This window comes from Pinus tabuliformis, chromosome J (genome assembly GCF_031772625.1).
Source record: "Pinus tabuliformis cultivar Carrire ecotype Pingquan chromosome J, CPIR1, whole genome shotgun sequence".
In the NCBI taxonomy this organism is placed as follows: Eukaryota; Viridiplantae; Streptophyta; class Pinopsida; order Pinales; family Pinaceae; genus Pinus; species Pinus tabuliformis.
In genome coordinates this window covers 1,598,476,234-1,598,491,354 of record NC_142295.1, presented here as the reverse complement: position 1 = coordinate 1,598,491,354, position 15,121 = coordinate 1,598,476,234, and the positions used below count along the sequence as shown (strand labels likewise).

Sequence of the window (15,121 nt, the reverse complement as noted above, 5' to 3'; positions counted from 1 at the left end):
ACTCCAATATATATCTAAAAGAATGTGGTGTGTACATAATGTATAGTAGTCAGTTCGATCATCTCCTTTCGGTACTTCCATTCTTCACTCTACCTGTTTATTTGCATTGCTAGCCAAGTTTACTTGGGAGTGGGAGTGGAAGCGGGGAGCGGGAGTGAGGAGTGGGAGCGGGGACCGATATTTTCAAAAGCTCCCGGGTTGGGAGCAAATTTTTATATAATGTATATTTTTATATATTTTGATGCATATATGTCAACAAAAGCATGTAGAATGATGAATTAGATATAAAAATCATAAAAACATGGATTAAACCATATAACATCAATCATCTAGAAGTTATAATCTTCATCAACCATGTCCAAAAGTTACAAGTTCTCATTTATATAGCATGTAAGAGTGCACATAACCAAAATAGTATAGAGTGCAATCCATCTCTGAACCGCAATTACGTCAACAAATAGGCTCTAGGTGGCCTTTTGTGAAAATTTCTAAACTGAAATTCTATCACTGTAGCAACTGATTTATTTCATCTACATATTATTTTCAATAAGTTATTTAAGAAATTTCTTCAACAAATATTAAAATAAATTCTACCGCAGTTATCACACAATTACCTAGAGAAAAATACATGCACAAGAATCAATCACATCGACATTGTTATTTTTGGACAATTGTCCCTGGAAAAACCCAATGCAGGAAAACCGGTGTAGTAGATGAGGGCTTTATTAATTTTCAGTAGCAGTTGCTTTTACAAGGAATGATTTTACATAAATACTGAAAGAAAACACCTGAGACTTTCCCTTTGAGACTATCTGACACTTTGGAGACCCTGCTCACACTTCTGCGTCATCCCTTCGTCACTCTGATTGACCCAGCGTGGCACTGAGTGGCTCTGTGTCCCCTACGTAGGCTCTGCGTCTCTCCTCTGGACTGCGTCTCTCTTTATGCGCTTTCTTCCACTGCTCCTGCGTCACCTCCTCCTCGATAACTGCCTGCTGCTGAAGCCCTCCTCTTCCTCCACCCTGCAACTCCCTCTGAAATCTATCTCCTCTTCCTTGAGAATCGAGTTTTTTTGAGATATTGAGTATCTGTTGGTGTGTCTCCAAATGACCCTCAAGTCTTCTCTTATATTTTTCTTGTTGATGAATCAATGGCCGAGATTAAGTCCCTAATCAACGGCTAAGATTAAAATAGACTTGATCCTCGTCTCTAGAAGCTTCTCATCCTTGTCTTTATTATTATTAGTGTGGAAAAAGTCCCGAAAAAATCAGGATTTATTCCTAAAATCACGATTTTTTGGGCTAAACGATTATATCGGCCGATTTTTTGGCGATTTTTTCATAAACGAAAAAATCGCGATATTATCGAATTAATCCCGATTTAATCGGGAGTCGATTGAAAAAATCGGCTTGCATTATGACCGCGTGGATAAAATGCCGGAAATCGTTCATTTCGGTTCATTTTAATTTTTCACTGTCTGTTTTGGCTTGTTCCGCGCTGTGGAGAATCGAGGGTTTCAAGTTTTCAGTTTGCATTTGCAACGTTGCCATTGCGTTAAGACTCAAGAGGAGCCCGCAAGCCTCAAGGTATGCTCAGACTTCAGTCTTCAAATTTCTACCCGTTACCTGTACGCTGTTAAAACTTAAAAACTTAAATGTTTCTTAACAGTTAAATGAAAATCTTTCAGGTTTCAGCGGATTGTTTGTAATAAATTTGTAATATCATTATTCAATATTCATATATGTAATATGTATTATGTAATATCATTATGATTAATATATAATATATATTTAATATTACATATGGCTATGCGCATTGCGGGCAGCGGAAAGCCATTATCCAAATTCCAAATTTGTTATATGTATTGTGTATAATTGTTAACAATGATACCAAATTCGTTATAAAGTTATAAACTTATATGTATAATTTAAACACATCGTTCTATTATGCTCATAGCAGATTGTAACTTGTAAAGTTGTAAGTCCCTTAACACACTGTCCAAACAGAAACTGTTGGGTTTTTTAATAAGCCAGCTGCCAAACAATTACATGGTCTACGTCCAGACACTGCCTAGAATATGCAGGCCCCCTTCTATTTTGTGTTTTTGCTCTTTTATAGAACTTTTCTCAGTTCATCAACCCATTGAGGGCCTTGTCTAGTAAATCTATTATAGAGATATCACTATCCTTTTGAGTTTTGACTTTAAATGTCCCTAATCAACTCTCCACTGCATAAGTAATTTGTCTCTTTCAAAGCACAGTCAACGTTGTCACTCAAGACATATCAGTGAACAGTGAACACTGCATAAATTGACTACGTCAACAATGGACAATCAGTGGAAGGCCCAAAACAGTATAGCTGTTAACATATAATAATAAATATATATGGCTTAAGTGTTCACTGTTCGGTGGGTCTAAAAATTTAAAAAATAAAAAATTAAAATTACTGTAAATTTGTAATTTAAATTTTAAATTTACTAATTTGTTTCTAAATTCTGAGTGCAATACAAATTAATAATTATATTTTGCTGATTTGAAGGCTGAAGCAATTTAATTTGTTTCAATTTTTTTTGTGCCCAGGTTTAAACTTTAAATTCAAGCTCAAAGTTTAAAACAAAATGCCAAGGATTTTGGATGCTATGTGGGAGTTTGGTGAGCCTGATATTACACCCGAAACTGGGGGGGTCAATAGAATGTATTTGACTTGCAAGTTGTGTGGCAAGCATATGTCAGGAGGCATCAACAGATTAAAATTCCATTTGGGGCAAATTCCGGGGCAAAATATTGAACTTTGCTAAAAAACAACTCCAGAAATCATCCGACGGGCCATTCAATCATTGATGGATAAAGAGGACGGAAAAGACACCAGGGCAGCACTAAGAAACCAACTTGTAGGGGGCTCAAGAGTGGGGGGAATTGAGAGTGGCAGTGCTTCTACAGCAGCATCACCTTCCTCACCCATGGGTACTCATCCTTCTATCTCATCTTTTTTTGTTCCTAGAACAACAGCTGGTTCACAACTTGGGATCAAATCATCAATGAAAAAAAAGGAAAAGGCAGAAGCTGACAGGTTGGTTAGTAGGTGTCTTCTATGGAGTGATGTTCCTTTCAACATTTCCAAGACAAACCCGTTCTACCAGCCTATGTTTGATGCTGTTGCTGTCGTTGGCCTGGGGTACAAAGCGCCCACCTTTGCAGAGTTGAGAGGGCCTCTTCTTCAAGATGAAAAGACTGATTGCACTGTTAGATTGGCAAAGTTTAAGGCATCATGGGAACACACTGGATGCACAGTGATGTCAGATGGTTGGAATGACCAGAAGGGTAGGACCCTTCTTAACTTCTTGGTTAGTTGTCCCAAAGGGACAATGTTTATGAAATCTGTTGATGCATCTGCACACATTAAAGATGCACGTACATTATGTGAATTGTTGGACCTCTTCATTCAGGAAGTAGGCCCACACAATGTTGTCCAAGTCATAATGGACAACGCTGCAAATTATGTTGCAGTTGGCAAGATGCTTATGGAGAGGTATCCTAACTTGTTTTGGACACCTTGTGGTGCTCATTGCATTGACTTGATGTTGGAGGATATAGGTAAGATTTCTATTGTGGGGTATTGTTGAATCATCCAAGAGCATAACAAAATTTATATATAATCATTCATCTGTGCTTAGCTTGATGAGAAGATTCACGAACAACAAAGAGTTGGTGCGGCCTGCCATTACACAATTTGTCACTACTTTCATATCTCTTCAGTCTCTGTTGAATTCTATGTGGGAGGTGAAGAGCATGTTTCTCTTAGCGGATTGGCGTTCTTTAGCTATTAGCCGCAAATTGGAGGGAGAGGGCATATGCAGACTAGTTTCATATGATCAAAGCTTTTGGGCAAGAGTAGAGGAGGTGTGTGCCATTTCAGAACCTTTGGTAAAGGTTCTTCGGTTGGTTGATGGAGACAAGCCCGCAATGGGCTACTTGTATGAGGCCATGGATAGGGCCAAAGAAGCCATTTGTGCTTATTATGCAGATAAGGGAGACGAGGGGTTAGAGAAACAATAGGTCATATGGAGAGTGATTGATCAACGATAGAACAATACCCTCCATCACCCCATTCATGCTGTAGGTGTCTACCTCGACCCTGCATTTTCTTACGCTTGTGGTTTTAGATTTGATGCCGAGGTGATGGATGGATTCTTCACTTGTGTCGAGAGGATGGTGTCATCTGACCAAGAACGTGAGGAGATTTCTAAAGAAATGGAGGTCTATAGGATGGGAGGTGGCACATTTGGTTTTAACATGGCTATTAAGAATAGGATGACCAAAATGCCAGGTAAGCTTCAGTTTGTTTCAAACTTTCAAGTTTAGAATTTCAATGTTTTTTTTATGTTTCTCATTTTTCTTTTAACTTGTAGATGCTTGGTGGACAAGCTATGGTGCCAGAGTACCCCATCTCCAGTGCTCAGCCAAACTTGCAGTTCCTCTGGGTGTGAGCGCAACTGGAGTGTATTTGACAAAATACACTCCAAAAAGCGCAACAGGTAAAAACTAAAAAGATTTCAAATTAAATTTTTTGAATTCATTTGATTAATTTTAATATTTAAATTTTCTAAGTACTAATTTACAATCTATGACCCTAATACAGATTGGAGTCCCAACGCCTCAATGACATGGTCTACGTCTACTACAATCTTCGATTGTGGGTGAGACAGCTTCAGAAACCTACTGATGTGGAAGCCATCTCATTGGACAATATTGATACCGCCTCTTCATGGATAGTTGAGACTGAGAGGCCGATCTTGGACTCGATCCTGGATTGGTTAGGTGTGGATCTAGAGGATGTAGCAGTTACAGAGGAGGGAGATCCAGAGATAGAGGAGGAGGAGGCGGAGCAACATCAGGGTCAAGAGGCAGTAGCAGAGCTGGATGAGGATGCTGAGGAGGAGGTGACAACATCTAGGATGGGCAGCAGTAGCAGCATAGCACAAAGGCCACCTCTTCCATCTGCTTCTAGAGGACGATTGAGTCCATTTGGTTTTGTATCCCCAGGGGTAGGGTCTTCTTCCTCTAGAGGAAAAGGCAAAGCCATTCCCTATTCCCGTAAAAGGGGAAGAGGATCTCAGTGACTGATTACTTGATGACTTTTAGATGACTCATGATGTACATTTATTATATTTTTTGTTGATATTTTGACTCTTGAGAGTTGAGACTCAGACAGGACTCAAAATTCAGGAGTTGATTCACTATTTTGATATGTGATGTAGCACTAGACTTCATATACATATTATATATTAGCTTTCTTTACATGTTTATGTGGAAATGCATTTATTTGATGTTGTGGATACTCTAGATGTTAAAAAAAATGAATAATTTTGTGTTTTTTTAATTTTGCCGACTTTTTCAAAAAAGTCCTGACTTTGTCGAGTTTTTCAACTTTTGGACCCTTGCCGAATTAATCCTGACTTCGAATTTTTCCACATTGATTAATACCCATTAATATTTTTATTTTCCTAAGTTTAGACTTAGGAACCCATTAAAAATATTAATTATTTTAATAACTCCTCATCTGGATGGAATTTCTCAAAACAATTTTTGGGTGTTGGAGATCTCATGTTCCTTAGCCTCTCCTCCAAATTTCAAGGCTAGAGCACATCCGATGCTACCAAAAATCAACACTCCCTCTTAGCGAGCAATGTGCTCTAGCAATGTTTCACTATAGAAACATCACACTGATCTTCTGCATCGGTAATTGTGCTCATGCTTGGCTTGCTGCCTCACATCCCTTGCACCGCTGCCCATGACACTGCCACTGCCACTGCCATTGTTGCTCTTGTACTACAACTCCCTCTCAACCTGCTGCATCATGCTGCCCATAGCACTGCCACTGCTAACTGCTGCACTGCAACTTCTGATACTTATCAATTATTGAAATGGATTCTTGACCATCCCCATTTTCTCCCTGAAATGAACAAACTTTGTTCTTCCTAGGGCCTTGGTGAGGATGTCTGCCACCTGTTCTCCTGTAGGAGTGTACCTCAACTGTATTGCCCCTCGTTGGACACAGTGTCTGACAAAGTGACACCTGATATCAATGAGCTTCGACCGATCATGAAATACTAGATTCTCAGAGAGCTTGATGCCAACTCTGATTATCACACATAATCCTGTCGCTTCCATCCTTCTCCTGAATAGATTCACAAGCAATTTCCTAAGCCACATGGCTTTGCACGAAGCTGTACTAGCTTCCATATATTTTGCTTCAGCTGAGCTCAAAGCCACGGATTTCTGTTTCCTACTGCACCAAGAGGTCATTCTTGATCCAATGTTGAAACAATACCCAGCTGTACTTTTTCAATCTACTGAACTTCCAGCCCAATCTGCGTCAGTGAACCCACTCAGCCGGATATCATTGCCTCTGGTGTACAATAGTCCATGCTCGATTGTTCCTTGTATATACCTGAGAACATGTTTGGCTGCTGCCCAATGCACCCTCTTAGGTTCTACCATGAACTAATTGAGGGTGTTGATAGCGTAACAAATGTGTGGCTTGGTATTGATCAGATACATTAGGGACTCTATAAGCTGCCTGTACAAGGTGGGATCAACCTCTTTGTCTTCTGATGCATCAATCTTCTTCCAGTTGGTGATCATTGGAGTAGCCATAGGTCTACAGTCCCTCATCTTGAATCTCTTCAAGATTTCTGTAGCATATCTCCCTTGTCCCAGGAAGATCTCACCCTTCTATTGCCAAACTTCCGACCCTAGAAAATAATGCATCTGTCCCAAATCCTTCATGTCGAATTCTGTGGCTAGGTTCTTCTTGTAGTCTATGATGAGCCTGAATGATCACGCTAGGAAGAGATCATCCACATATAACACCAGGCTTAGAAGCTCATTCTCTACAACCATATAGAGAGATTAGGGTCTGCATCACTCTTGACGAACCCCATCTTCTGCAAGTAGCCATCAATTCGACTGTACCATGCCCTAGGTACCTGTTTCAGCCCATACAAGGCTTTCTTTAATCTGCATACATGAGATTTCTTCTCATGTGTCTCAAAATCTTTTGGTTGTTCGATGTATAATTCCTCTTCTATTACCCCGTTCAAGAATGCCATCGTGAAATCCATTTGATGAATCTCCCACCCCATCTGTGCTGCAAGAGATATCACGGTCCTAATAGAAGCAATGTTGCACGAAGCGGGAGCGAAGCGGAAGCGGAAGCGGGAGCGCGGAAGCGTCATTTTCCAAAAATCTAGGAAGCGAAGCGTCCGCGGAAGCGTCTGCTATATATATATATATTTTTTGCATTTATACTCAAAACAAACATCCCAAATACCAAATTAATTGTAGAAGACATGAAAACATGCATATTTTTGCATAAATCAAGATAGATATGGCATCCATGATTCCATTGTAGTTACTAGTATGTACAACAATCATCTATATTCTAGCTATTACAAACATACATCAAATTTTTAAGCATTTTATAAAACATAAAACATTTAAGCATATTATAAAACATAAAACATAGAGCATATTATGATTTATCTAGCAAGTGAGCAACTGTCAACGTTTGTCACGTCTAAAATTCAAATAATAATGTTTACAAAATATGTCACTTGGTCACTGCCAAGCCAAAAAGGTTCAAAATTCAAATTCACAAGTCTACAAGTCTCTTCTGGGCCCGAAGCGTGGCGCTTCCGGAGGCCCGAAGCGCCCTCTCAGTTAATAGAAATCTATTTTTAATAGAAATAGAAATCTATTTTTAATTGATCACAATTTTAAAAAATTATTTGTTATCATATAAATAAATGATATTAAATTTTATAAATAGTTTTAGTTTTTTATAAATTTATTTAATATTTACTAGATAAATTTTTGAACATGGGAGATTATTTCAAACATATTTTTTATATTTACATTTAATTTTTGAGATTTTGTTATTGTAAATAATAATTTTTATATTATATATATTTGTCCCTTCTAATATATATTTTTTTCAGTATTTTAGATTATTTTAAATTAAAAATATCTAAAACATTTTAAACACTATTCATAAGTTTTCTTTTCCATTTCCTAAAAACAAATTAAGTATTTATAAGATGTATACTCCAGAACTTTCCTTACTGGTTTTTAAAGAATTTTTGTACCAAAATTCGAATTGGAACTTCACTACTATGATCCAAACTACCTATTCAGGACTTGTAGAAGAAGTCAGAGGATATTCCAGTGCCCAGTCCATTTTGACGACCGACCACACATTCTCACGAAGGTTGAAGAAGACACATATAGCAGCAGCTTCACGGAGTTTTCCATTGACGAGTTTCAGGTTTCAATACATACATACGTTTTGATGACAATAATGTCAAATTTGCAAGATGATTTGCATTACCTATCCACACCATTGACCGTCGTTTCCTGTGTCGAGCATTGCCATAATTCGAGCAATGTTATAGCGGCCTGCATCCCATATTAATTAGAATCCTTGACAAAGAGCCTGCCAGTTCGAAGCGTGCGCTTCCGGGCCCGAAGCGTGGCGCTTCCGGAGGCCCGAAGCGCCCTCCGAAGCGCGGATCCGGGGCAACGCAACCCATATTCCAGGAATCGTTTTAAAATTTAGGAATCGCGCTTCATGAAAACCGGAATCGCGCTTCGCCTGGAGGTTCCGGAACGCTTCCGTACGGGACGCGATTCCGGCTTAGGATCCGGGGGGGGGGGGCGATTCCTGCAACTATGAATAGAAGTATACCTGGCTACTAGGGCGAAGGTTTCTTCGTAGTCTATTCCTTCCTTCTGAGCATACCCCTTAGTCACGAACCTGGCTTTGTATTTCTCTACACTGCCATCTACAACATATTTGACCTTGTAGATCCATCTCGAACCTACCACCGATCTGTCCTGAGGCCTAGGTACCACTTCCCAAACATCATTGACCATTATAAAGCTGTATTCCTCCACCATAGCATCCACCCATACTTGATGCTGAATGGCCTCTTGAAAACTAGAAGGTTCCCCAATGTGAGCTACTAAGGCCTGGTATCTGTCTCGTTGCCTTCACTCCCTTTTACTATTCTTGGGTGCACCAATGAAGTCTTCTGCATCCCGTAGAATCTGTCGGAGTTCCTGGCTCGTTCTTCCGCTGGTAGTAGGCACATCTATCAACTCCTCTTCTTCCCTAGATTCCTCCTGTTCTGAAGCCTTATCTTCAGGGGGATTTCTGGTACTAGTTTCTGCTGGTTGAAGTGGTCTGACCAACGGCTTGTCTTTTGACTGCTCCTCGGAAGGCATTTCTCGGGATTTTCTGAAAGCTCTATCCTCCATGAACTTTACATCCCGCCGAACTACTACCTTCCTACTCCCTGGAAGATAGATTCTATATGCCTTAGCATTCTCGCTATATCCCACAAGATATGCTTTCTCAGCAGTTTGATTTAATTTCTTTCTCCTCTTCGGGTATACGATAATATGCTAAACTCCCAAATATCCTGAAATGACTGAGTTCAGATGTCTTCCCAGTGAAGACCTTCTCTGGAGTGATTTTGCCTAATGTCCTGTGAGGAGTCCTGTTCTGGACATAAACTGTCGTGCTGCATGCTTCTGTCCACAGGGATTTAGACATATCCTGATCATACAACATTGCCCTAGCTACTTCCACAATAGTCTTGTTTTTCCTTTCTGCTACTCCATTCTGCTCTGGATTGTAGGGAGTTGTCCACTCTCTTCTGATGCCTTCCTTAGCGCAAAAATTGGTGAAGTCCTTGTCAACATATTCTCTGCCATTGTCCGAGCGCAACACGTTTATCTTCTTTCCTGTCAGATTCTCCACTAGAGCCTTGAACTCTTTGAATCGACCGAAAACCTCATCCTTGGTTTTCAGAAAGTAGATCCATGTCTTCTTGGAATGGTCATTGATGAAGGTGACGAAGTATTCAACACCACTAAGAGCTTTTCTGGACATCGGTCCGCAGATTTCTGAGTGTATCAATCCTAGCACACTCTTCACCCTATTGTTACTCCTGGAAAACGCAGCTTTGGCATACTTGACTAGAGTGCACCCTCTGCATACATCATCCCGTTCATTTCTTAGTTCTGGAACTCCTGATATTGTTTTCTTGAGAATTCTCAGAACCCCATGGTGTAAGTGTCCCATCCTCCTGTGCCATAGCTCATTCAAGTCTTTGTCTCCATTACTGCCTATTAGTGCCATTGGTGATTCTAGCTGTAACCTGTACAACCTGTTACTTCTGATTCCAATCTGAGCCTTCTTTTTCCAACTTGGGTGTTTGACATATACTTTCTCCTTAATGAAGAAAACGTCATAGCCCTTGTTTTGAAGTTGAGATACGGAAAGTAAGTTCATCCCCAATCCCGGCACATGCAGCACATTGGTTGCCCGAAGTCTCTCTCCTGCTTCGGTTTGAAAAACTATGGTACCTTTTCCTACTAGAGTACACTTTGCCTTATTCCCCATGGTGATCTAAAAATTCATTCTTTCTTCCTGATAATCTGAAAAACATTCTCGGATTCCTGTCATATGCCAGGAAGCTCCACTGTTTGTGTACCAAACCTCTGATGAGGCAGAGCTTGCAAGGGAAACAACTTCTTCAATCTGGAATCTTACATCGAATATTCATGCCTTGTGCATTCTTCTGGAAATCTACACAAGTCCCCTTGAGTGGATGCCTCTGCATTATACTCTTGACCCATAATCGATTTTCCTTTCCTATTGTCGGATCTCTGCTCTGATACCATGTGAAAATTCCTAAACTGAAATTCTATCACCGCAACGATTGATTTGTTTCACCTACTTATTATTCTCAATAAGTTATTTACGAAATTCCTTCAGCAAATATTAAAATAAATTCTACTGCAGTTATCACACAATTACCTAGAGAAAAAATACATGCACAAGAGTCAATCACATCGGCACAGTTATTTTTGGAAAATTGTCCCCAGAAAAACCCAATGCGGGAAAATCGGTGCAACAGATGAGGGCTTTATTAATCTTCAGCAGCAATTGCTTTTACAAGGAATGATTTTATAGAGAAACTGAAAGAAAACACCTGAAACTTTCCCTTGGAGACCATTTGACACTTTGGAGACCCTGCTCACACTTCTGTGTCACCCCTTCGTCACTCTGATTGACCCAACGTGGCACTGAGTGGCTTTGCGTCCCTTTGCGTCAGCCTGCTTAGGCTCTATGTCTCTCCTCTGGATTACATCTCTCTTTCTGTGCTATCTTCCACTGCCCTTGCGTCACCTCCTCCTCAATCATTGCCTGCTGCTGAAGCCCTCTTCTTCCTCCACCCTGCAACTCCCTTTGAAATCGATCTCCTCTTCCTTGAGAATCCAATTTCCTTGAGATACTGAGTATTTGCCGGTGTGTCTCCAAATGACCTTCAAGTCTTCTCTTATACTTTTCCTGTTGATGAATCAATGACTGAGATTAAGTCCCTAATCAACAGCTAAGATTAAAACAGAATTGATCCTCGTCTCTTAGAAGCTTCTCATCCTTATCTTTACTAATACCCATTAATATTTTTATTTTCCTAAGTTTGGACTTAGGAACCCATTAAAAATATTAATTATTTTAATAACTCTTCATCCGGATGGAATTTCTCAAAACGATTTCTGGGTCTTGGAGATCTCATGTGCCTTAGCCTCTCGTCCAAATTTCAAGGCTAGAGCACATCTGATGCTACAAAAAATCAACACCTCTAGCATCCAAAAAGAATCATGCTACAACAAATAGTTACATATCATCAAAATCATTGCCTATCTTGGGATCTTTGTCATTAACATCACCCTCTAAGCATTTAACATAAGATAGAGAAAATGTAGCATGTTAAGTCAAGATTTTGTTTTAGTGTTGGGTACATTTTTAGTAGGGTCATGATAGTGGAGTTTGACAACCAATGTCACTAACATCAAGGTACATAGTGTAACAGCCCAAAATAAACATGTAATTAATCAACTAATTAACATCAAGTTCAAACTATGAGTAGCACCTACCTATGGTTGAAGTCTGTTTACCGCAACAAGGTTTTGGGGACGGCTCTCCACCCAACCGTAGGCTCAGTTGCACAAAAACTTGCTACAACTGGCCAACCCCGAGCCCTCAATCAACGTACTACTACCAGTGACTCCTCTGTCTTAAAACACTATTCTCCCAGGAGAATGAATGACAGGATCTTGGAACGATGGAATGCCTCTCATCTTCTTCACCATCTATTAAATAGAGCAAATATTAGGAAGGGAACCACATGCACACACTCCATGTGTCAACATGCAACTTACTGCTTTCTTGTTTTATTCTTTTGTTTTTATTTTTTGATAGTTTTACTAATTTTTACTATTTTTCTTGTTTTATTTCTTTTGTTTTTACTTTTTGATAGTTTTACTGATTTTTACTATTTTTCTTGTTTTATTTCTTTTATTTATATTTATTTAGAGCATGTAATTAATTTATTATTATTTATTATTCTATTTATTGTTTATTATTTATTATTAAGGGACATTACACATAGAGGGCTTGGTGCTCTTGATTAAATACAAGTCCCATACCCTAGTACATGACATAATCCAATGGAAACATTGCAATCCCCCCAATCTTGAAATCCTGAAAAACTGATAAGTCTGCTGGATTTTGAGCGAGATCTAAAATTCTACTTTCTCCATATGAAATCCAATGAGGTAGGAACCACTCTCAAACATCTTGTGTCATTTCATGGTAATTTTAAAAATTTAAGTAAAAATGACACTTTTACTTTAAGAATTTAACATTACTATGAATTGCATATCAATACTAGGGAAATAGGCTTGAATATTAGGCTGCCCTACTCAAAAACTCTTGTTTCTTTGAAAAAAATTTGCATTTGGAACATCTTTGTGACAAAAATTTTGTGAAAAAACTAGGGAGTGGTTTTTTTTTTTTTTTTTTGTGGAAGTGCACTCCTGGGTCACTCCCAATTCGCTCCTGCTCAGAGCATGCTCCGGGAGTGATTCGAGGGGGGGAGCCGCTCCCCCGCAACCCCGTTGCTCGCTGCATGTTCTCTTATCACAATTAGTAAATTTCTTTTTTCTGTGAAGAATATGCATGCTTTTCAAATTTTGGACAATTTCCTCTTAGAAGGGAGGAAACGATAAGATTTTGTCATAGTGCCTAGTGGATTAAGTCCAAATATGTTTTATATGTATAAATTTGAACTTTATATTTCACATAATCATTGCAAAGGTGACCTAACACTCCAGCTACCTCTGACCTACTCTTCAACTGCCTCCCCTTACCATAATTTTGTTCTCCTACATATATGTAAGAGAGTGGACAGCTTGCACAGTTCAACAATATCCTTTAGTTACCTGCAATCTTCATTCTTGTGAGATTATTTGCATTGTTGGCTACATGTGCTCTTGTCACGCTTAGTAGCATTGCTTTTACTGTAATATAAGATGCATCATTTTTAGAAAAAGAAACTAATATGACTTGTCTATCCTCTAATATTGATGAAACTAACGGATTAAATACTACTTTTATCTGCTGTTCCATTCATCTAAGACAAGGATCGTCTCATGCAATTTCTCCAAATGACCAAACAATACTGAAATGATCCTAAGTTCCAACTGATCATGCACCCAACATAAGATAAAATCACGTTTTGAATGAGGCCTAAATCTTTACATGTGTTTACTTACTGTCTGATCCTATGTTGGGTACCACATGCATTTGCTACTTGAAATAGCATGTGCATTTGACGTGGTTGAGATTTTGTTTTGTGGGATTGCAGAGAAAAGACAATGGGACTGGAAGTTATTGTGTGCTTGGTATTGATGATCAGCATACGGGGTTGCTTTTTGTGCTCAAACTTAAGGGGGACAATACCTGGTTGAACAATAATGGGGATGATTTTTATATTCCTCTTCAAGGCTCGCTAAGTGTTTCATCTGCTGAAGCTCCAAATTCTCTAATGAATGAAACAAAAAAAACATTGGATGGAATGCAGAGAATAAACGAGGAAGGGAAGATGGAGAATGCCATATTAGATGAGGGTCAACAGGAGTTGGCCAGTGTTGAAAGCAATCCAAGTGAGCTGAAAACTGGGAGTTTTCCAGATAAACAGATTGGAAGTATTGAGTATAAAGATGCAGCATCTATTCTTCTTAACAAAGAAATAAAGAGCTTGGTTGAAAGAATTTCTGCTGAGTCTAGTGCGTCAGTGGGAAGTAATGAAACACAAGAAAAATTTCTTCAAGAGATTGAAAGATTAGCTGCTAAGGCCTATAATAGCTTTAAAGATTCAACTGCTGTGTTTACAGAGGAAAGCAAGCCTGCAGTGCAGGCTTGGAAACCCAAGGGAAAGCCATGCTCAGGGACTGGATCAGGATACGAAGTTGTCCTTCAGGGTTTTAACTGGGAATCTCATCGCTCTGGAGGATGGTATCATAAGCTTTCTGAGAAAGCAGCTGAAATAGCCTCAAGGGGATTCACGATTGTTTGGCTTCCACCACCCACTGATTCTGTCTCTCCAGAAGGTTACATGCCACGTGACTTGTATAATCTGAATTCAAGGTATTAAAAGAAATATTGCTTTTCTGCCTATACCTAATATTATCTATATTTTCCTTTTTGTTGTTTTCTGGAACCCTCTGCCAAGACAGCAAAAAAGGGTTGGTTTATCCGTTGAATCTAATTATGGCATGGTTCAAATCCAAGTTAATGACTTTTTCTTCTCCATTTATATTGTTTTACCACATCTTATATTCTGATTCGCCTTGTAGTCCAATTGACCATTTTATCTGGTTACTTAAGGACATTAATACAATTTCAACACCAAATTTCAGATATGGAAGCCTGGAAGAATTGAAGGATACTGTCAGAAGGTTCCATGAGGTTGGGGTAAAAGTCCTTGGAGATGCTGTCTTAAATCACCGCTGTGCCCAATACCAAAATCACAATGGGGTCTGGAATATTTTTGGTGGCCGTATGAACTGGGATGATCGTGCAATTGTGTCTGATGATGCACATTTTCAGGTATGGCAATTAGTGTATTTCTCAGTGGATTGGAGGAGGGAAGAACTGATTTTCTCTGTATTCGATTCTTTCTATTCTCTGTAAATAATATCATCAT

At 39.1% G+C, this 15,121-nt stretch overlaps 1 protein-coding gene across 1 annotated transcript in view; it reads left to right on the top strand.

Moving 5' to 3' along the window:
- The window catches only part of AMY3 (alpha-amylase-like 3), a 292,967-nt gene that overhangs the window by 94,935 nt on the left and 182,911 nt on the right, over nucleotides 1-15,121 (top strand). Inside the window, exons 7-8 of the mRNA XM_089379799.1 lie at nucleotides 13,781-14,562; nucleotides 14,835-15,024. Of these exons, the coding sequence (XP_089235925.1) occupies nucleotides 13,781-14,562; nucleotides 14,835-15,024 (972 nt within the window). The remainder of the gene's footprint in view (nucleotides 1-13,780; nucleotides 14,563-14,834; nucleotides 15,025-15,121) is intronic.